The sequence below is a fragment of the Marmota monax genome, unplaced genomic scaffold (assembly GCF_021218885.2).
Source record: "Marmota monax isolate L192 unplaced genomic scaffold, Marmota_monax_Labrador192_F-V1.1 WCK01_AAM20220418_F8-fsc00113, whole genome shotgun sequence".
NCBI classification, from domain to species: domain Eukaryota; kingdom Metazoa; phylum Chordata; class Mammalia; order Rodentia; family Sciuridae; genus Marmota; species Marmota monax.
In genome coordinates, this window is record NW_026694479.1 from 47,106 (window position 1) to 72,185 (window position 25,080).

Sequence of the window (25,080 nt, forward strand, 5' to 3'; positions counted from 1 at the left end):
ATGTCTTTTCCTATCAAATGCGTCTCCTGTAGGCAGCATATTGTTGGGTCTTGTTTTGTGATCCATTCTACTAGCCTGTGTCTCTTGATTGGTGAGTTTAAGCCATTAACATTTAGGGTTATTATTGAGATATGGGTTGTTCTTCCAGCCATATTTGTTTATTTATGTTACTAAACATGGTTTGTTTTCCTCTTTGATTATTTTCCCCCCCTTTACTGTCCTACCTCCCACTGTTGGTTTTCATTGTTATTTTCCATTTCCTCTTCCTGTAATGTTTTGCCAAGGATGTTTAGAAGAGATGGTTTTCTAGCTGCAAATTCTTTTAACTTTTGTTTATCGTGGAAGGTTTTAATTTCATCTTCCATCCTGAAGCTTAATTTCGCTGGAAACACAATTCTTGGTTGGAACCCATTTTCTTTCAGTGTTTGAAATATGTTATTCCAGGATCTTCTAGCTTTCAGAGTCTGTGTGGAAAGATCAGCTGTTATCCTGATTGGCTTACCCCTAAATGTGATCTGCTTCCTTTCTCTTGTAGCTTTTAAAATTCTCTCCTTATTCTGTATGTTGGGCATCTTCATTATAATGTGTCTAGGTGTGGGTCTCTTATGATTTTGCACATTCGGCGTCCTGTAGGCTTCTAGGATTTGGGGTTCTGTCTCATTCTTCAAGTCTGGGAAGTTTTCTCGTATTATTTCATTGAATAGATTGCTCATTCCTTTGGTTTGAAACTCTGTCCCTTCCTGTATCCCAATGACTCTTAAATTTGGTCTCTTGATGTTATCCCATATTTCTTGGATGTTCTGATCATGGTTTCTTAACAGTCTTGCTGAGCTGTCTATGTTCTTTTCAAGTTGAAATACTTTATCTTCATTGTCTGATGTTCTGTCTTCTAAGTGTTCTACTCTGCTGGTAGTATTCTCAATTGAGTTTTTAAGTTGGTCTATTGCTTCCTGCATTTCTAGGATTTCTGTTTGTTTGTTTTTTATAACCTCTATCTCCCTGTATAGTTGATCTTTTGCTTCTTGGATTTGTTTATGTAATTCATTGTTGAAGTGATCTTTCATTGTCTGATTTTGCTGTCTGATGTCTTCCTTGAGACTCCAGATCATCTGAAGCATGTATATCCTGAATTCTTTATCTGACATTCCATCTGCTGCAGCTATTACCTCTTCTAACGTTGAGTTGACCTGCATTGCTTTTGGTCCTTTCTTTCCTTGTCTCTTCATACTGTTCGCGTTCCTTTCTACTTGGTGAAACTGTTGTGCTATTGAATTTTCCCCCTATATATTTATATTGGTCTTGTATAGTTGCAAAGTCTCCCTTGCAGGCTCGGGCGGCGACTCTGCCCCCTCCTCCAATTGGGGCAATGTGCCTACCACGCCGGCAGGCCACTGGGCCTGCTCTGCTGGTCGGTAGCAGGTCCGCCGACCTTGCAGGCGCGGGCGGCGGCTCTGTCCCTCTGCGGGCCGCTAGGCTTGTTCTGTCGGTGGTCGCAGTTCTGCCTACTTTGCAGGCGCAGGCAGCGGCACTGCCCCTCTGCAGGCCTCTGGGGCTGTTCTGCCAGTGGGTCGCAGGTCCGCCTACCTTGCAGGCGCGGGGGGCGGGGCGGCTCTACCCTTTCTCAAGCCACTGGGCCTGTTCTGTCTGTCGGTTGCAAGTCTGGCCTGTTCTGATGGTGGTCACAGTTCCGTCTACCTTGCAGGCGCGGGTGGAGGGGGCGGCTCTGCCTCTCAGCAGGCCGGTGCTCCTCTTCTTCTGGTGGGTCGCAGGCCCGCCTACCTTGCAGGAGTGATTGGAAGCTCTGTCCCGCCGCGGGCCACTGGGCCTTTTCTGTCGGTGGTCACAGTTCCGCCTACCTGGCAGGCGCGGGGGGTGGGGGGCGGCTCTGCCCCTCAGCAGGCCGCTGGGCCTGCTCTGTGGGTGGTCACAGTTCTGTCTACCTTGCCGGCGCAGGGGGAGGGGGCGGCTCTGCCTCTCAGCAGGCCGCTGCTCCTCTTCTGCCGGTGGGTCGCAGGCCCACCTACCTTGCAGGAGTGCTTGGAAGCTCTGTCCCGCCGCGGGCCACTGGGCCTTTTCTGTCGGTGGTCACAGTTCCGCCTACCTGGCAGGCGCGGGGGGTGGGGGGCGGCTCTGCCTCTCAGCAGGCCGGTGCTCCTCTTCTTCCGGTGGGTTGCAGGCCCGCCTACCTTGCAGGAGTGGTTGGAAGCTCTGTCCTGCCGCGGGCCATTGGGCCTTTTCTGTCAGTGGTCACAGTTCCGCCTACCTGGCAGGCGCGGGGGATGGGGGGCGGCTCTGCCCCTCAGCAGGCTGCTGGGCCTGCTCTGTGGGTGGTCACAGTTCCCTCTACCTTGCCGGCGCAGGGGGAGGGGGCGGCTCTGCCTCTCAGCAGGCTGCTGCTCCTCTTCTGCTGGTGGGTCGCAGGCCACAATAAATGTCTTGAAACACTTGCCCTAACCTCATATCTACCGTTCTTCTAAGTGGCATAAACATTGATTTAAAATACTGTCCTCTATTGGACTACAATTAATTACTTTGAAATGTGCTTCCACTGAATTCAAAGAAGTCTTTTATAACATCTGTCTGGCATAATTATGTAGTGGGTACTATATAGCAGGTGCTCCAAAGGATTGATGAACACTTCAAAAGGAGAGGTGGAAGCCACTGATATTCTAGGGGAATGACCCAAGAGTCCAATTTCTCTCATTTTCCTTATCAGTGAACACGACCCCCCTATTGAAAGTTATCTTTACTTACAAACACTGGTTTAAAAGAGTGGTCCAGAGACTTCTACATGTCTCAAGAACCCTTAGTTCTAGGATATCAAAATTATATGCATAGGAATATAAAAATGCCTTTTTATTTTTCACTCATATTCTCACAAGTGTACTGGAATTTTCCAGAGGCTGTATGATGTGCAATGACATCATCATTCTGATAACAAATAGAAAGTGTACGGTATCCTCTTGTACTTTAAAAAGTTCTTGGTTTTAATATCTAATGTGGTAAATATTAATAGATATGTTGAGTGGTGCTGGTAAATGTTTAACAACTGTTTCTCCATGGGAAAAAATTCTGATTTAAAACATCCCACTGTGTAAACAGTTGATTCCAAGGCAACAAAAGGACTTCACTGAACTCAGAGTCAGGAAGAGATGTGCACAATCAGCTCTTGCATGCCAGTAGTTGGCTCCAGCAGGCCATTAGATATGACCCACATAAATGAAAGCACTTTGAGGTTCTCAATAGCTTTTAAGATTGTTGAAAAATCCTGAGGCCAAAAAATCTGAGAGCCATGCTCTACAGTAATGTTTTTCAAACCACAGGTCATGACCAAGAAGTAACACAATAAAACTGAATTGATCTCAAACAGCATTTTCAAAAAGTGTCAAGAACAAATGACACCAAAGCTATCACTGGTAATAACAGCACCATTTCATAAAAGTGTGCCACAATTTAAAATTTATTTCTCACTATGCATTATGATTAAAGTTTGTAAAACATGAGGGCAGCAAGCTGAAAAAGAGTAGGCATGTAATTCCTCTGGAATTTGAACATAAAGACCTGCTGCACAACCACATTTAGCAACCAGGTCCCACTACAAGGGCAACATCACAGGATAGAACAGGAACTGATTCTGATAAAGTCAAACAACAGAGCTTCTGAGAAGAAAATGTGAATTACCACCTGCCCAATAAGGATGCTGATGCTGACTCTTCTCCTTGTATACTTTCAATATTTTATCTCTTCTCTGAAAGTAAGACTAGGCCATATTAACTACAGGTAATTACATTCCTACTGCAAACAAGTTCACACCCAAGCAAGCACAAGGCTATTTGTTTCATATTTATAAGCAAGTTAGAAGTGCTATAATGCATTATCCTTGCACTTATTCAAGCATAAGATATAAATTTAAATAAGATATAAATTTAAGATCCTATCAGCAAACCTGAATTTGTTATTTGCACAGAAATGGTCTTGTTGAAGTCTTCTTTCATGGGCAGGTTCTCACCTTCTCATCTAATAGGTACAGATAGATCTTTTCAACATAATAGCAAAAGAGGCTAACAAACCTATATATTAGCTATTTTCATAATGAAACAAATTATCTAATTAGAGACTGCAGCTCCAAATTTAAGTTCCTTTAAAAGTCAGTTTTCAGGATATTATGCTGCAATTCAGCTGTTAACATAGGAGTCACAAAAATAAAATGAACAATATTCACATTTTTCCAAAATTTATAAACTCATTGACACTGATCACATTTTAAAATATTTAAAATTTTCTATGCTTAGATATTTATAATACCATAAGTAAGTTCATCATGATACTGGTTCAGTGATATTTATTTCACTATTTAAGTTGTTTACAAAATTAAATACACCTATTAGAAAATTATCCCCCAAATCTACTCTATCAGAACACTATAATTATTCCCCCTCAAAACATCTGCTTTTTCAACTCAAGTGCCAGCAAGAGGCAGAATATTCTGTAGTATGGCTTGACTTTATTATTCAAGAAAAATCTTTTTGATGTGGAAAAGGGGAGTGGGTTGCTCATGTTATCAGTTACCTGGTATTAGCAGCTTTCAGGTCACAGAAATGAGTGAGTAAAGTTCTTACAACATCATTGCAGACAACTTTAACCACATCCACGTGACTCAATCTGTGTCGCAGCTGTCTGGCAATTTCCCAAAAGTCTTCCGAAAGCAGATTGTAAAGCTGCCCCTCATCTCTGCTGAGATTTCCATACCAGGAGAGAATGTAATCTCTGTAACTGTAGTCAAACACTACCCAGGAATAAACAAAGCAGTAAGGAAAACTTAGATGAAAGAAGCAAAAGCAATAAAGCATTTCTACTGCAAATTGGCTACCCATTTTTAATACTGTTTAAAAAGTAAAGAGAAAACAGAAGTCAAGAGAAGACAGATATTTTAAAATGAAAGATTCTGATATGTTGTGTATACTCATCACATGTCTAGACTTTCTAACATAATCTAATCTTAAAATATTTGATCTTGGTTCCACACTACTTAAAATTTATATAACAATCAAAGAAAGAAAGAACAAAAAGCATTTTAACACAGTGACAACACATTTTTTCCCCCAGCTTTTGGTATTGCCCCAAACTTCTCTCTCTTCATATAGCCAAAATTGTGGTCTTTCTAATAAGGCCTGGGCCTTCACCACAGGATGAAAAACACTTCTTCCAAATTTATTCCATTCTACAATGCTTTTCCTCAGTACCTAGAGATAGTGGCTGCTCGCATTATTTGGTCTTCCTATATCCTTAGAATTCTTTTTACTTTTAATAGTTAATATTAAACTATTTTAATGTTAATAATTAACATTATTAATAGTTAATTCCATGTTATAAGGTAATGATTCTTTATATTTAACCTTCCCTGCTCAGTTACAGTATGGTTTGTCCCCTAATACCTCAACAAATGTAGAATGAATCCCACATATGAGTGCCAGATTTCATATTAGGTTCAGCAAGTGTGGCCTGTCACCTTCATTGGAAGATATTTAATTTTCTTAATTCTGAATCAATCCTATGCCTCAAAATTAGAGAGCCCTCGCTCTAGAATAGTGTCAGCTAATATAAACATGAGACCCATGTTTGTAATTTTAACTTTTCTAGTAACCACATTAGAAAATTTAAAAGGTGGCATTCATTTTAATAAAATTTCATTTCACACAATATATTCAAAATATTATTCCAATAGGTAATATTTAAAAATATATATCTAAAAATGAAATATTTTTCATGCTAAGATTTGTAATCTGGTGTATACTCTACACTTTCAGTAATTTCAAATTGGACTGGCCACACTTTTGGTGTTCAACAGCCACATATAGGTCTGTGTAGTATATCTATATATAGGTCTGGATAGTATATCTATAGTCCATTAGGGAGAAAAAAGTCAATGTGACCTTTGCAAGACACTATTTTTTTTCAATATTTTTAGTTGCAGATGGACACAATACCTTTATTTGACTGATTTATTTTTATGTGGTGCTAAGGATCAAACCTAGGGCTTCCACATGCTAGGCAGGCACTCTACCACTGAGCCCCAGCCCCAACCCCAAGAAACTATGTCTTTTGAAAAATAAAATGCTACCAGTCTCAAGTTATGACACCTCCAAGTGCCCAAAGGAAGAAACTAACATTTGGTTACACAATCCTAACCCAGGTTCAAGAATACCAGGATAAATTTTTTTAAAATCACTTATTTCTCAATTTATTTTTCATTTTCAAATACTTCTTGATTTGGCTTAATTTCAGATGAATCTATGTATTATTTAAAGTGATGAATTTATCCTCCTGCTTTTCTTTGCTTGTCTGTACAGCATTTCATCCCCAGAAATCCTTAAGAACAAAACATAACTTGTGATTTATTTTACACCTGGTACACAAAGGACTAATCTGAAATTCTCAAATAAGTTTTGAGTCTGGTATTTGATAGTCATGTTATTTCTCTTGGCCACTATATTTTTACCAATTGAGAGACTTAAAAATAATAAATTTGGGTCGGTTTTTTAGAAGGACAGAGTGAAAGGGAACATCGTGAGTCATATTTCTTAGAAAACTAAAAGGTAACTAGAACCTTGAGTTCAGGATCAGTATTTACCCAATATGATGCCCATAGGCCCAAGGAAACACTATTCTTGTTTTAATATTCTGGGATTTTTTTTCTTGAAACATCAACCATGAAAGTCAATCCAATGCTTTTCGCATTTCCGAATTTCTTAATTCAGTTTTATAATACTTTACAAAATAGTATCTTACATCTCATTCAAAATCATTATAGAGAATCAAGAATTTTGTTCACATGCATGGAGAAAGGTTTAAATTTACAGCAAATCCACAGCTTCAGTTATAGTAGGATAATTGTGCCTTCTGGCTGAGAACAATGACCTGCCAGAGTCAGAAAAAAATATCTTGCCTTAATCTTTTAACTGTTCTTTAAACAAATATTTACAGAAACCTTCCAGTTTGTAAGGTGGTATCAATATCCACATCATGAACCACTGAATATGAAAGAAAAGGCATATAAAAGCAAAACAAACAAATCATCTCCTAGCACTCTCAGTCCTTTTATGTTGACTTCCAGATATTACTTTGAATAAATGGCAGTTATGTTTTCTAGATTTTATAAAAAATTGTCCTATCTCATTACTAATTGGACTATTCCATTAAGAAGAAAGCAGATATGGTTTCTGACCTAGATGTAAGAAATTATGGCAAAAACCAGGAATGGGTCAATCCTATAATCTTATTTTTGGCAACAAATAGACTATGGTTCCTACACAGTAATTGTGTTTCATCCCTTTAGGAAACTTAGGCTCAAAGATGTGAAATAACTTGAGGAAGGCAGTGACAAGTTTCCTGTCAGTAAAACATCTTTCTACTCAGCACTCTGTAGTCCTACACATAAGTAGAACAAAGTAAATCACATGAGTAAAAGATAAGAAAAATCTGAAATAGCATCCTTGCACAATGAATATCCATCTTGTTTAAAACCATATGTTTATGAAAAAATATATATGTGTATGTGTGTGTGTGCGCGCGCCCACGCAAAAGGCTCTACTTTATAAAGTTGTTCTAGAAACTACAAATAGGACAAATGGGTACAAGTCATGAGTAAGCTGCTTTTGCAGGGCAAAATAAGGAGGAACTGAATAAAAACACTGAAACTGTTCCAGAAGTGGCCATATTGGACGGTGACCATTCCATCATAAATTCTTAAGCTAGATACCTAGTAGACAAGGATGACATAGAAAAACATGACATCCTAAAATGGTGGGCTGCATTCGATAACCTCCAAAGGCTCTTTTTGTAAGGCCTCTATAGCTTTCTTCAGTCTCAGTGCCAACTAATAAGAGTATAAGCGCTACCTTTCCAACAAACCCTGCTCATTTGTTAATTTGCAACTTTCTCCCTTGCTTTTTTTTTTAACTGTAGGTTTTCATGCCACAGAATTTTTGACTAGTACTCAATGAATCTGCAGCCCAAAACAACTGGAAAATAGAAACATTTTTCCTTTTCATTATAATTTATTTTCAAAATATGACAGGAAATTAAGAATAATGATGAGACAATATCTTTAAAATAAGATCATATTGAGGGTGCTTAAGGCCTATTGTGAAAGGCATATCACCTCTATAATGTCTCATTACATTTATTAAGCACATTGCTTATGCTAATTAAGATAATTCTAAAACACTCCTCCGGTAACATTTTGGTTAAGAATGGATAAAAATTAATACTGGCCTAAATTTGTACGTAGTAATAGAGATACATTTTAACCACAGGTGCATCTTCTATTTCTAGCTGATTATCACTCTTCAGTCAAGTATCATGAATAAATATGTAACTCAAAAATAACAGTACAAAACAAAGCCATGAGTTCAAATACACATATCATATAATGATACAGACTCATTTACACAAGTACACATATGAACAGTGTATTTTAAGACATAGCCTATAAATCAATTCAAGGAGACAGAAGTTCATGATAAAATCATTTTATGGACTTTACTAAGAAATAAACATAAATACATGTATAATCACAATGAGAAGTAAAAGAGCACTTCTCACTGCTGGGAAAAGTCTTTATTTTAAAGACAAAGTAATAGCCAACAAAAATTCAGATGCTATTATCACCCCAATACATCTATTTTCTAAGATTACTGTCAAAGAAATAAGTAGTTAAAAGGGATATCCCTGGAGATTACAGAAAATAAAGTAACATGATTGGAACTTTAGTTAGGTTAATCTGAAAAGATTTAAGGTAACAAAGTAAAACTAGCAATGATGAGACCAAGTTAAAAAGATACTTAGTCTAGATAATGTGATATCAGGTAATCTCTAACTATAAATTTTCCAAATAAGGAATGACTCAAGTGAAGTAAATAGTATAAAAGAGAAAGCTCTAAGAAGGTCCTTTTTTTTCCCTCTCTCTCTCCCACTATTTCTTTCTTTTTACCCTTATCTTTCCCCAGAACAATTCAGAGATATGGTCTGCTCTGTCCATGAGGTTTCACCCCATAGTGCAGAAACATTCATGGTCTGGTCTCCTGGAACAAAGTAATAATACTCCTTCAACCAGAAACTGGTTTGATGATAATGATAAAGACAACAATAATTCTTCTGCTCAAGTAGATAGTCCTTTAGGGTTGGTTGGTTGTTTTTGTAGTACTGGGGACTGAATCCAGTGATGCTCTACCACCTTTTTAAAATTATTATTATATTTTGAGAAAGGGTCTCACTCAACTGCCCAGGATGGCCTCAAAGCTGTGATCCTTCTGCCTCAGCCTCCCAAGTTGCTGGATTACAGGCCTGAGCCACCATGCCTGGCTTCCTTTATGATTTACACAAAGTATTAAAGTATTTTTGCTTTTGTTTTATTTTTAATGCTGGGGATCCAACCCAGAGTCTTGGGCATATCAGGTTTTGCTCTACCACTAAGCTCTACCTCCAGCCCCTAAAAGTTTTAAAATACAATGTAAAGTCATATTTGGGAAGATCTGGGGCTACTAGTTTATACTAATACAATTGACTGATCTATTTATATTCATTAAACGAAAAGCTGTATATACATTGCATACCACTGGGTTAAAAAAAAGTTCATGAACTGCATGAGTCAAGCCTTAAAGGGGTGTAAGAAGTCATCATCTTTTAGGTGCAAGCCCTACTTTCCTCTGTGTCACCATTTAATTCTCAGACAGCCTAACATCCTCTAGAATAGCCACAAGGGGAGTCTAGTAAAAAATGATTACTACATCAGGTTTGCCTTATCTAAGACCTATTTCAAAGAAACCAAAAGTTCTGTTACACGTGGACAATGACCTTCCTATATCTTCTGCTATCATGATCATTTTCAAGTTGTGGCCCTTTGCATAACCTAGATAATTTACTAACAGGCATATTTACCACTAAAATTTTAAAAAAGAAAACAATTAATGGGCCAGGGATTTAGCAAAGTGGCAGAGAGCTTGCCTAGCACATGTAAGGCCATAGGTTTGAACGCTAGTACCACAAAAATGAACAGCAAAGCATTGAGTCAATCAAAAAAAAAAAATAAAAATTTAAATTTAAATTTTAAAAAGTCAATCAAAACTAACAGAAATATATTCACTCTTGAAGTATACATGTAAAAGTAATTTCAAAGTGAAGACAACCACAAGAAATAATAAAATAATGATATGTCTAAGACTTTTAGGCAGTGTCTTACAAGACAAAAGACTAGGTCAGCATCCCCAATACTTTGAAAAGGATAAAATCTTAGAAAGAACTATATGTCCAATTCAAGAATTTTCAATTTAGCCTGGTGTGTTGGTACAAACCTATAATCCCAGTGACTTGGGAGGCTAAGGCAAGAGGATTACAAGTATAAGACATATGTCAGAAATGTGGTGAGATCCTCAGAAACTGAGACCCTTCTCAAAATTTAAAAAAAATAGGGGTGGGGTTGTGGATCAGTGGTAGAGTGCTTACCTAGCATGTGTGAGGCACTGGGTTTGATTCTCAGTGCCACATATTCATAAGTAAATTAGGGGGAAAAAAGGGTCCATCAACAACTAATAAAAATATTTTTAACAATTTTTAAAAACTAAAATAAAAAGGGCTGGGACATAGCTCAGTGGTAAAACACCCTGGGGTTTAATCACCAGAATGAAAAAAATATATATACATACACACATATATATTGAATATATATGTGTGTGTGTGTGTGTGTGTGTATATATATATATATTTTTTCAATTTAACATTCGGAAACTATACCAAGAAAATGGCAAGTACTCAATAATTATGGAATTAAATAACCTGGGCCACATTTTTGAGATAATTCAGAGTAACCTAGAAAATTAGGCAACAGATCTAATAAAATTTAATAGTAAATCAAAAATAATTTTAGAAGTCCTTCTCCCAACCCCATCCTCTGTCTGCTTTCCAGGATATGTAATATATTTTTTAAAATATTTATTTATTTTTTTAGCTATAGTTGGGCACAATACCTTTATTTTATTTATTCATTCTTATGTGGTACTGAGGATTGAACCCATGGCCTCACACGTGCTAGGCCAGCGCTCTACCGATAAGCCACAACCCCAGCCCAGGAAATGTAATTCTAAGGAGAAACTTTTAAAGGTATTTGGTATAGAATAGTAACTGTTCTGACTTCTCAAATAGACATGTAGTTCATTCACATTATATCAGAACCCCTAAATATATAGTTTTTAGATTTTAAACTGGATAACAATAATAATATGCTCTGATCGTCTTTCCCAAGTATCCCATTTAACTTCCAGCATTTGTAGCATAATTCTTATTGTTCTCATAAAGCCTAACTATATTATTTACTCTGTATTTTTGACTGTTACTTCTTTCTTCTTGTAATTCAATCTTTAGACTCAAAATAAACCCAGACTTAAACTGAGCTACATCAGAAACACTTGAGTAACAAAAAAATCCACGTACACAATGTAAAACATGTCTGTGCAGAAACATACGCACATATGCTTTATATTTTACTCAGGACTCCTTGAACAAATCTGTTTTTAAATTATATATTCCAAAAGCAATAAAGTAAATATATAAAGATAAAATGGTATAATATTATCATCTAGTTGAAATTAACTTTAGGATGAAATTTTTAAATAAATACTTCATGAGCAATTCAAATCAACTGCATTGAAATAGCCAAAGCCTGAACAAGTGTACAGTTACTTAAGTTTTGAAAACACACAGAGACTCTCAATTTTATCAACACTAAGTCTGTTATAGCTAGCTAATAATATCCTGAATTCCAGTTAAACATACTGGTGCCGAGATTTAGAAATGTAAATTAAATACTCCAGATATGCAAATTACAATCACTGTGGGTTTTCTAAATGCTTATGAAACCTCTTAGCTTTGGCAACACACATTTCTAGATTCTAATTCCCCACTATTTTAATGGCAAAATTTTTAGAAGGTGATTCTAGTTTTGGCTGGGTTTTTGTTGACTAATAACTATTGTCAAATAGATAAAGTTTATTCCAACAATCAGCGTATGGCTTTCTTTTAGGTACATCATACAATGCTCAACTTCCCTGAAAATCATTTTACTTAAAACAAAGGACAGGAAATCTGAATATTAAGAAATGTGGTTTTTTTTAAAAAAAAAAAAACTATACTAAAATGTAATTAACTAAAGCTCTTATCCAAAGGCTTTGGATAATATTTTCCTCTAAAAAGAAATCACTGCACAGAAATTAGCTTAAGAGCAATGTGTTTTTCCTTTCTGTCACCTAGGCTGAAGCTCTTTTCCTTTTTTTTTTTTTTTTTTTTTTTTTAATAAATACTACTAGAACAAACTGGTCCATCCAATAGAAAAGGTTATGTCCAAGTGCACAGAAATTTCTAAGTCTTAAAAATTAAAAATACCATATTTGTGGCAGCATCATTCACAAAAGCCAAAATATGGAATCAACCCCATCGTCCACTAATGGAGGAATGGATAAACAAATGTGGTACATATATACAATGGAATATTATTCAGCCTTAAAAAGGAAAGAAACATTAAAACACAATCATACCATTAACTTTTTTTTTTTTAATTAAGGATAAAGTTCCAGTTTCAGAGTTGTTGGAATAGCTTATATCAGACTAACCTTCTTACAGTAAAATACAATTAGGAACTCTGGAAAAAACATCAAAGAATTATTTAAAGGCACTGGAGAGGAATCTACCCTTGAAAGAAGGGAATGGTACTGAATAAGATATGTTTCTGTACAAGTTTTGATAAACCCAGCCTGATTCCCTTTTAAGATCAGGAGCCACAAGTTATAAGATTCGTTTCTGTTTTCTGTAAAATAGTAGGATTTCTATTTGGCCTGGCCATATTTTGATGTTTTAAACTTACTTGGAATGCCTGCCCTTGCCTTGAACTCACCCATGCCTGGCTTTCCCTGACCAGATAACAACCCTCTCTGAAACCTTAGTGGCGCCTCATAAATTCTGGCTTTCCCTGGCCAGATAACAACCCTCTCTGAAACCCTAATGGCGCCTCATAAATTCTGATGTTGGGATCTAAATTTACTCCCTAAGTGCTGAACCATTTAGACCATTAACCTACTACCTGCCTTTGTATTATGCTTATCAAAATCCTGTTATCTGTAAGTTCTCAAGATACCCCGCACCCCCCCCCCCCCCCGCCACCTTTTTTGCAACTTTCTGTGCTATAAAGCTGCGCTCCTAGAGAGCTAGAGGCCTGTCTTCTATTCCCACGGGTTTTGGGTGGTACAGTCCCAGCCAGTCAGAATTATAAGCTTGCTTTTATTTGATTTAAAGTTGGAGTCAGTGGTCTTTTCTTTGAGTAGTGGTTTAATGCTTTCCCCTAAAGGCAACCGCATTGTTAGAGGCATAAGGTAGTCTGAACTCAGAATGATTGCATTTTATAATTGTTGTTATTATAATTATTATTATTATTATTATTAAATATACCATAATCAGAATTATTATATCTTATCATTTAAGATACAGATAACAGAAAATAGGAGTTGCCAGTAAAGATGAAAATATAGGCAGGAAAAAAAACAAAAAAGGATGGAGATACAATAACTAGGTACAAATCCTCAAACCCATTGCTAAGTCTGGCTACCCCCGTAGGGCAGTGGAAAGCAAGGGCAGGAGGACTGAAGAGCCTAGCAGATAACTCCAACCACTGTCTCCCACTGAGACTCACAACTGACTGCTGGGACGAAAGGATTCACCTTGGACTAAAGACAAAATCCAAACGTATCCAGCCCCCCAAAAATGTATGAAATCAACTGTCTCCAAGGTGACCAGTCAATAGCTAAACTGAATATTAAAATAAAAACCAACATTTTTCAGAGGAAGATAAAAGAATCTAGAGTGTTTAAAAAATAGCATTCACGTTGTTCAGCATAGGATCAAAAATAACACAGGAAACCCCCCAAAAGTGACACCCTGTTAATATAAGCTTCACTTATATGTTCTCTTCATTCTTATGTAAGACTAACTGCTATCAATTAATTTGGTTAATGGTTTGCCCATGAGTGAGACTGTGTCTATTTATCCCTAACATACCTTCTGTAAGTTATACCTAGAAGAAAAAATAATTTCCTGATCCTTATTTTAGGGAACAAAGATCTGTGCTTTCTATGGCAGAAGAAGCTCCACTTGACTGGCTGCTAACCTCCTGTGATCCCTTTCATTCAACCAAAATATGAATGCATTTATTTAATCATCAAATATAAACTATGAAGAAAAATTCCTAATGCTATAGGAAAGAAGGATAGATTAATTTGCTAGATTATTATGTTCCTTTTAAAACATAATGAATTGCTTTATGTAGTAACTATCCTTACATATTCAACATACTGAACAAAGGACTATTTTAAACATATATCTTCAAGCAAGAAAAAAATAACTAAAATGAAAACCAAGCAAAGACTGAAAGGGTAATCATAAAAGAAACAGATGGCCCATACACATATGTAAAAATACATGACATTTTTATTAGAGAAATGCAAATTGGAGCAATGACATACCATCAGATTGCCTTACCTTACCTTAATTCTTACCTTCTTTCAGAGCTTTATCCATATTATGAGAAATTACTACCCTTCTAGGCTGAACTGTCTCATTTGAGTTTCCACACACAGAACTCTGAAATATGAGTGGAAAAAAGATAAAGATTATTGAATGAAAAATTACATATAAAAATAAAATCAAAGGTGTGAAATTTCATATAACAATCATTAAGATAAGTTTTATTAGATTATAATGTTCTTTTGGAAAAGTAAATGCTGTAATTAGTTAAAACATTTTTTGAAAAAAAAAAAGAGTTAAGGAAGGATTTTCCTTATCAAATATCATAATAGTATGGTGATAATGTAGAAATAAACAAATCAACAGAATGATAACAAACTACAAAAAACATATGCATCTATATATGGGAATTAATAACATAATAAAAATTTGAAATTAATATTGAAAGGGATAAACACTATTCAATAAACAGTATTGGAATCATTTTATATTCATGGGGGGTAAAGGGTTATAGTCTCACCCTTTATATACAAATAACTCAAAACTGAATGAAGAGCTAGATACTTTCTTAAACTAAAAATTAAAATATGGCAAAAGCTGCTTATAATCTTAGAATAAAAGAAGACTTTTCTAAAATAAGGCATAAAATCCAAAAATTATGAAGGAAAATTAACACAAATTTGACTATTTAAAACAGAAAATTTCTATTTGACCAAAGATGCTAGAAACAATACATAAATGATGGACTAGGGACAATATCTTCAATATATTGAACAAAGGATATTTTAAACATATATCTTCAAGCAATAAAAAAATAACTAAAATGAAAACCAAGCAAAGACTGAAAGGGTAATCATAAAAGAAGCAAATGGCCTATACATACCCTACATTTTTATTAGAGAAATGCAAATTGGAGCAATGACATACCATCAGATTGCCAAAAGTAGGGGAAAGACTCATGTTGATCAGAGCTTTGGGAAATAATTGCTGCTTTCTTATAAAGTTGGGAGGATGTATATTTCTAAAAGCTTTTAAGAGACAACTGAATCACAAATATTAGAATTTTAAGTGAAGTATCTTTTGATTCAGCAATTCCACTCTTAGGAATCTATCAAAAAAAATCACTTGCATATATGCAAAAAAGTCCATGTACAAAGAGTTCCACTGCTATTGATTATAAGGGAAAAAAAACTGGAAATAACCCAAATATAAATCAATAGTCAAAGAGTAATAGTGCTGGCGGTATAGCTTAGTGGGGGAGCTCTTGCCCAGCATGTATAGACCTTCAGTTTGATCCTAATAGAACTAGAGGTGGGGGGAAGTTAAAGTATAGTACATGATTAAAAAGCATGCTTTAGGGAAGGAAAAAAAAAATATATATATATATATATATATATATATATATTCCAACTTGAGAAAATATTTGGAAGCACAAACACCAAACTATTAATAATGTTTTCTTGCTGGGCATGATGTCACACTCCTGTAATCCCAGATACCCAGAAGACTGGATATCAAGTAGAAGGATCACAAGTATGATGTCGGCCTGAGCAACTCAGTAAGACCCTATCACCAAAATAAAATAGGGCTGGGAATATAATTCCGACATAGAGTATCCTAGGTTCAATCATGAGTACACATACAAAAAAAGTTGTTTTCTCTCAGTGAGGCATAGAATTTAAATTCTCACTCTCTATATGTCAGTAATGCTTAAAAAGAATGAACTATATAACTGCTTAGAATTTAAGGTTTTTGTTTTAAAAAAAACAGGTGAGACTGTACAGAATTAAAATACCACTATTTGGCCAATATAATTAAAGAAAAACTTCTTAATTGATCATATACAAAGTGATTGAAATATATAATGTAACTGGGTTTGGGAGGAAAATAATGAAAGTAAAATATTATACAGCACTTTTGTGAATGAAAAGTACTACAATGCTTGATCAGAGATCTAAATGGCTAATACTATCATCACTCTCATCTCACCAACAAGCATGAGGAATCACTTTGTTCTCAAGTATGTCACACCAGCACAGTTGCAATAGATTCAATGGTCATAGGTCACCCAATAGGGAGTGGATAATTTCTAATCCTTGGCTTAGTTTCATGCTGTCCATGGGTCAAGTGCCAAGTGTCATCCCTGTTTATGCTTGTTATTATTAAAAAACAACCCAAAAGCTGTAGTTTTAAGATTTCTAAGTAGAATTTGTTTTTTAGCAAAGCTTTACGATATGAAAGAACAGACCTTCCTTTATGCTACAAATTAACATACAGCATTGAATGCATTCCCAAGAAAGTAACAAAAACTTCATAATCATATATAGACAAAGCCACTCAATGCATAAAAAAAAATACGTTCAACAATTTAAAACTATTTTTTAGTCTCTTGGCAGCTTGTTAACAAATTGCATGGTCAGTAGATTTATTCTAATTTAATTTTTTTTAAATAGAGCCTTTAGGAATAAGATTAGTGCTCTTCTTTTTTAAAATACTTTTTGATTTATTTATTTATTTATTTATTTATTTGTTTTTATTGGTGCTGAGGATTGAACCCAGGGCCTCCCACGTGCTAGGCAAGTGCTCTACCGCTGAGCCATAAACCCAGCCCTCTAATTTAAGTTTTTATGGAGTTCATGAAAGGGGGGGGGAACACTAAAGAAACGATCAGGCAGATATTTAAGGAATTTACTTATTTATTGGCTGAACTTTGAGTTAATCATAACCTTTCAAGGTTTTGGCAAGTACTCTGGTTAGTTTGCCAAATATACTTATAATAGTTTTAATGACCAATTGTGATCACATGATAAAACTGAAGTCAAACACTTATTGGAGAAGTACCTGAACTTGGATTCTTAAAATGGAAACCATCTTTAAGGGCTGGAAGAGAAACAGGTGTGAATGTAAATGATAGGCAGCAAACATGCTTTAGTTTGGATCTTGAATGTTCTCCAAGGGCCATGTGCTGAGGGGTCGATCCCCAGCATGTGTTGCTCTTTGGATGGATGGAACCTTTAGGAGTTAGGACCTAGTGGAAGGAAGTTAAGTCTGTGGAGAAATGCCCTTGGTGGGAAAATTGGAACTCAGTCCCTTCCTGTCTCTCTTTGCTTCTCAGACACCAAGAAGTGAGCAGTTTCCTCCGTCATGCACTTCCCACCACAATGTACTGCCTTTCCATAGCCTCAAGACAACAGGGACAAGTGACCATGGACTGAAACCTCCAACACTATGAGCCAAAATAAACCCTTCCTCCTTTTAAGTTGATTTTGCTCAATATTTGTTACAGCAACAGAAAGCTAAGACAACATACATATTTGAAGAACATTCTTTGCACGTCTCTCTTTTACAACTCTCTTCAAAACTTTCAATTTGTAAATTCTTTTTCCTCTTTTTTTTTGTCTCTCTAGTTTTGGAGCTAATATTTCTTGTGATGTGTCTGTTAACTACATGTAATATAACAAAATACTTTTATCACTACTGACTATATCTGAACAGGGTCTCTTTAAGAAGCTTAGGAAGGAAAGTAGAATGGTGGGTACCAGAGGTTGGAGTAAAAAATAATTGTTTAATGGGCACAGAGTTTCAATTTTACAAGGCAGAGAGTTATAGAGCTAGACAGTGGTGACGATTACATAACATTATGAAGGTATTTAATACCACGGAACTGTATACTTAAAAATAAGATGGTAAATTATGAGTATTTTACCACACTAAATAAATTGGAGAGAGTAGCTTATGAGAATAATATTTTCTATTTTAACACTTTAAACAAAAGCTCTATTATTTTTCAATCTGATTTTCCAATTTGGTTCTGGATTTCCTTTATCCTACCCTCAGGTGTCACTGACACTTATCAGAAAGAAAAAGTTATCCTTATCCCACCCCACAGTCTGATGGAGAATCTATAAGTAAGGGAAAATAAAAGAATAAATATCATGGGCCAGCCAATTGCAGTAACACAAACCTATAGTCCCAGCTACTTGGGAGACTGAGGCAGGAGGCTCCCTTGAGCTCATGAGTTGGAGACCGGCCTTGGCCACATAGAAAGAACCTCTTCCCCAACTCAAACAAAACAAAAATAAAAAATCAGGGCCAGAACTAACTGGGCTACTTATTATGCACATAAATTCCTTTTTTAAGGATATAATATTTATGGAGTCAGAATCTCATACTGAAATGAATTTAAGATAAACACTCCACACTCTATTTTCTTTCAGGTCACAGTATAGATTTTTATAATCATTGTCCCAAAGCAGAGTTTTTTTCCAAAGGAAGGAAGAAATGAAGGAAGGAAGGAAGGCAGGAAGGAAACTAAAATGCAAACATTTATTGTTTTAAAAAAAGAAGCTCCACAGGCCAACTTCCCCCAAAGACTTGTTCTTAAAGGCAAATATTAATTTCTTCTATCTGCATTAGCACAGGCCTCATTCCTGAGATAAAGCCTACCTCTTCCTGACAATCAGCTTCCTAAAGCTCTGGTTTTAAAGAAAGACGAAAGAAAAACATGTATTTCTCTTACTGACATGAAAGATAAGTATTAGAAATCTTGAGAGTTCTAGTCCAGAAATTACATCTTCATATGTAGTCTGACCACTTTGTTCTTGCCTTAAGATTTTAGTATCCATATCACAAAATTAAGTCAAACACTTTTGGTGAACCAGATCACTATTATATAAACAAAGGAACAAAAAAACCACATTTTTATTTTATTAAAATAAATGAACCTGTCTTCATTTTAAGATTTAAATCTAGCTTAAACAACTTTCAAAGATCATTTGTAATCACTCAGTGAATTCTCAGGAAGGAGAAAATTAAACTGTCAACATATAATTGCTAATTATAAAAACGTTTTCTAAAGACAAGGAAAAACCTAAAAGCTTTCCTCTAATACATGAACTTGATCTTTAACATCAATACCAGACATCATATCAATAAACCCTCTCTTGAATACATATCAGCTTTTCAGTCAACACACTCATATTCTCTTTGTATCAAGGCTAGAGACACCCTGTCCTGAGGAAACAACACCCAGAGAAACCTGGGTACTCTGACACTATTAGCAAGTAAATAACCAGGACCTATCTGAAATCCAGCCATACATAAGCCACATTGTCCTCTGTTTTTAAAATGGCACTCTTTTCTGGGTTGCTTCCAAGCCAATCCAAAATTGTAATTCCTTTCATGCCTTACCTGCACTACTCAAATAAACAAGTGCCTCCCCCCGCTTCATTATGTAGGTTAACTTTTCCAATGCATTTCATTTTTAAAAGAAAATCAGTTGCACAGAGTTCAACAATTATACAGAGTTTAATGGGTGATGGGTATAATTTCCGTAAAGTTATTAGAACAGTGGTTTAATTTACAAAAACAGAAACTCAATAATTATCATTAACCACATGGAGCTGTCACATGGATGAGTCTTTCCAAGCATTCTCGGCATGTGACAATCTACTGTGATCCCATGACTGGCATGCTCACTCCTGATTGTTATTCTCAGAACCATGGTCCTTTCAAAACAATCATATTCTGCCTTGGCCTCAACACACAATTTATTCAAAACCAAAGAAATGAAGAAGGCGTATCTATACTCAGAAGGATAAGAAGAGACTAAGAAACTTGAAAGGCTATCCAAGTAGACTAAGACTGAGAGAAGATGGGGACATGGGCAAGGGAAGTCATTCCCAACATGAGCCATGTTCAACCTTTGGGCATCTAGTCTATAATTGCTCCCTTACATAAAGCAGAATGCCTGGTATACAGTGGCAAAGAACAGCTAGTATTACTAATAAAACTCAAAATGTTACCAAATTTCAGAAAGGTGAAAGTTGGTTAATTGGCTGGATGGCCAACTGTTTGACTCTAATAGGACAGCAAAGGTGGAAATGAAAGCAAACAAAGGGCCGAGAAGTTAAGCAACCAGAGTAAGACAACAGAACATTCCACTCCTGGAATATTCTGGTCTTAGAGGATATACTTTACAGAGAGGAAAGTACACATTTCCTGGAGATGTCCTACTGTGTTTGTGCCTTTCCATTTTCTATTACTGGTCAAGGATTTAAGTATGTAAACAAAGCCTCATTTGACAAAAGTCAGTTTCCTGGAAGGTGTTTTATTATGTTTAGTCACGAACTGAAGAATATCTTGTTTTCTTATAAATAAAAGAAAATGGTCAAGCACATATACTGAGAGGTTATCATTTAGGTAATTTTACTTTGATACAAATGGTGCATTTATGTCTTTTTCTTTCCTCTCCCTCTTTTTTGTTTGAAAATGATACCTTTTATTTTTATTATCTGTAGTCAAATTAATTTTAACTGATGTATAAAAACACAAAACATAAAAATTTTATACATTAATGGGTACCACGTGATGTTTCCATATGTATGTACATTGTACAATGTTTAGATCAGGTTAAACATATCTATCTCCTCAAACATTTATCATCTCTTTATGGTGAAAACTTTAAAAATCTTTTCTTCAAGTCAGGCACTGTGGAACATGCTTGTAGTCCCAGATGCTCAGAAGAATGAGGTAAGTGGATTGCTTGAGTCCAGGAATTTGAGACCAACCTGGGCAACATGGTGAGACTGTTTCAAAAGAAAAAAAAATCCTTTCTTCTAGCTTTTTGAAATGTACAGTATGTAATTGTTGTCTATAGTTATCCTACTGTGTCCAATAGCACACCAGATTTCCCCTTCTTAACCAACCCTAATTTCTATTTTAAATATAATAGAAGCTATTTTTAATTAAAATCTACAAATTTCTCATATTGCTGTTTTTCTACATTTCAAGCATGCTACAATTTATCCTTAAAATGTAATTTCCAACTATATAAACAGTGGAGATACATTTTATAATGTATTATAGGTGTAAAGAATTAAACTGACCCATAATATCATCATCCAGAGAAAATAATTGACATTTTGAAGTGTTTCCTTCTAGTCAATGTGTCTAAAATTTACTAAGTAACCTTGAGCAAGTTATTCTTCACTTCCTCAGTTTTCTTCTTTGTAACAGAGATAACAATATAGGGTTAATGTGAGATTAACTTGAGTTAATACAAATTAAGTACATCATCATCTGATGACACAGTAATAATCATAAATTATTATTGGGCCTTTTCCCATTGCATACTTTTTTAAAGAAATTAGTATATACAGTACAGACACAATTCTTTATCTAGCTTTGTATACTCAATATTATATTATGAACACCTTTTCTGTAATAAAAGACCTGGAACACTTATATACTATTGGTGGAATTACAAATTAGTATAGCCACTGTAGAAATCAATATAAAGGTTCCTCAACAGACTAAAACTGGAACTACCTACCTTATGATCCAGCTATGCCACTCCTTGGTATTTGTCCAAAAAAACTAAAAACAGAATACTTTAGAGACACGTGCATTTCAGTGTATATATACAGCAGTACCATTAACAATAGCCAATTTATGGAACCAGTCTAGGAGTCCATCAACCACTAAACAGATAAAAGAAAATGTGGAATGTATACACAATCATTTTACTCAACCATAAATAAGAATGCAATTATATCACTTTCAGGAAAATGGATGGTACTGGAACCATTATGTTAAGCAAAATAAACAAGACTCAGAAATTCTGACAAGTGTCACATGTTTTCTCTCATATGTGAAAGCTAGAAGGGAAAGGAAAGGTTTTCACGAAAACACAAGGGAAGGAAACCATTAGGGTAGAAGAAGCAGATCCAGGGAAAGATAAGGGGAGGAAGTAAAGATATGGGGCAGTGAAACTGATCAAATTAAGTTATGTGCATTTATGAACATGTTGCAATGAAACTCACTATTCTACATAATTAATATGTACCAATAAAACAAGTATAAGTAGAATCAGGATGCACTTAGTGAATAATAACAACAAAAAAAAGAGAAATGACCTGGTATATAACAGAACAGAATATTTTGAATGCCATAATTTAACTATTCTCTTATTTACACTTACTTTGTCTCCATGTTTTTTTTCTATTTTAAATGAAAAGTATTTTCATTTCTATACTATTGGTCTAAGTATAACCAAACATGTTCTAAAAGATATAAAAGTGTCTATGAAATATATTGTTGGATTCTAATTTCACAGGATTTAATACATCAAGAATTTTCTTGTGCTTCAAAAAGAGTCTTTTACCAGCTGAGAAGAAACCAAAGGATCAAATGCGGGAGGGGACATGAGGACAAGGACTGAGCTTTTCTAGCTTTGAAGTACGAATTATGGATAGGTGAAATTTTAAAAATCCCTTTTCATCCTCTTCATCCAACTATAAATCATGTACCTTGAAAGTCCAGGTACTCTGTGCAGAATACCTCCAGAAAGAGAAAAATAGATCATCAGTAGCTTCAGTAGCTACTGAATACACCATTTATCAAAGCGTATATTGTGTTCAGGTTAAAGATCAACCCCACCTGCACATATCATATATAACAATCAAGGTTATGTTAATATTTTCATAAAGATAACATCTGTCAAGATAAACCCTGAGACTTGATCCTATGAAGGGATATGAAATAATCTTTTCTTTGAACAAATATGAAATTCAAATGTGTTTCCTGCTGTGATATAGTCCCCTTTTTACAATGACAAGAGCATATAACATCATAATGTGGCAGGGGTACTCAATTCAAACCAAGAAAGATATACAATGTAGTTGATTCTGTGCCATTAACTTGCTGAATTATAAAGAACGTATCCACTTCTCCAAGATTCACTGTAATTGGAAATACTGTCTGCACTATTTAAAGAATTGTTATGTATTCAAGAAGGATATTCATGTAAAAATGCTTTAAAAATTATAAAGCAGTATGCATATATATGTTGCTATTATGATCCCAAAGTCATAATCTAAATTTTTTACAATGTTAGTTTCCTTTCCAAAGAATGATTATAGTTTTATTATATGGGTGTAATGACCTGTCGTGAATTCAGATTTTATCATCATAAGCAGATCCCTTTAGTAATATTGCTTGGTAATTAATCTGTTTTCTAAGAGGAAAATGAATATTAACACAAAGGCAAAAATCTCTGTTAACTGATCAACAGAGATAGTAATACTTAAGACTGCTGTTCCAGTTATTTGGAAGAGTTATATTTATGGGGGGAAAAACATGTGTTATTTCTAAGATCCAAATCTGAAAATCCTTAAAACATACTCCATTTCATTAAGAAAAATTTAAGTATATTTCAAATCAGACATAGATTTGAAAACTGATATCATAATATGCCCTTGAAAATATACAGAGAATAGCATAAAACTGATATAAATTGGCAAGTGTAGAATAGATATCAGGGATAGAGAAAAAGAATAAAAAAAGGAAACTTGCTTAGGGAAAGGTAATTGAAAACAATGACATTAGCTATTTGGATTCTTGAAAAGAATGGTGTAATAAAACATCTGCAATCATTTTATCACTGGCTTCTATTGCAATTTTGAGTTCATGTGGGAAATCATAGGTTTCCATGATATGAATCACATTTCCATTAATTCATTCAATGATCTAATATTTACTGAGGACTCACTCTGTGTGCCTGGCACTTAGTTGGGTACTGGAGAGACAATAATATAGAAATTACATTCTCCATACTCTAGGGGCTTAATCTATTCTTGATGGAAGCTCATAACAGAGTAACTAATCAGCCATACTATTATGATAGGTTATGCTTAGGAATTCTAATACTCTTTCTATCCTGGAATCCTCTCTACATTTCACTCTCCTGCCCATGTCATGGAAGAAAGTCACTCAATCAATCTATCCATGAGATAATTTCATAAGAATTTTGAGATTGATACATATTTAAATATATTACAAAAATAATTCCCATCTCATAAGCATTCTCACTGATATACTGAACATAAATATGACAAAACCAGTGTAGTTATCCCTACTTCAGGGCTTTTATGTAATTCAACAACTATATGAATCACACAGAAGTGCTTTTTTCACTGTTTCATACTCCATTATTGTCCAGAATATGAAAATACCATTTTCTTATTAATTTGTTGACTGGCTTTTAAATAAAAACTGTTGATAAAATATTTAGTACATAGTTAGAAAAATATTACAATGGTAAATTGAATCAGTGAGATCTCTATTTCATAGTTCCCTTGAAGCAAAAAACTGCATTACAGACAGAGTGACCCAGATAACATATATGTTTAAGATATTGAGATGTGTGTGCTGAATTATTGACATAAAATTCAGGTGCATAAAATTAAAGATATAATTCAACTGAATCTACTCAAAGAGTCTGACTTCAAAATTGCTTCTAACTGGTGAATAAAGTGTCTCCACCCTAAATCTAAATCCTGAAAATTATTTCATCCATTCCTATCCAAAATAAATGTGTTGAATTCAAAAACTAAAACATCCTCTTCAAAGAAACATGGTATTAAGACTTGCCTTTGTACAGAAGTCATTCTAACGCTGAGCAGAGACAACTGAGAAATGCATACTTACACATGTGGGTATACAAACATGTGCATA

At 35.0% G+C, this 25,080-nt stretch overlaps 1 protein-coding gene across 4 annotated transcripts in view; it reads right to left on the reverse strand.

Moving 5' to 3' along the window:
- The window catches only part of Snx25 (sorting nexin 25), a gene marked incomplete at its 3' end in the record, with an annotated part of 96,018 nt that overhangs the window by 46,470 nt on the left and 24,468 nt on the right, over positions 1-25,080 (reverse strand). For all 4 annotated transcript variants that reach the window (XM_058571182.1, XM_046419041.2, XM_046419039.2 and 1 more), the window contains 2 exon segments: positions 4,570-4,786; positions 14,598-14,682. In XM_058571182.1, coding sequence (XP_058427165.1) covers positions 4,570-4,786; positions 14,598-14,619 — 239 coding nt within the window.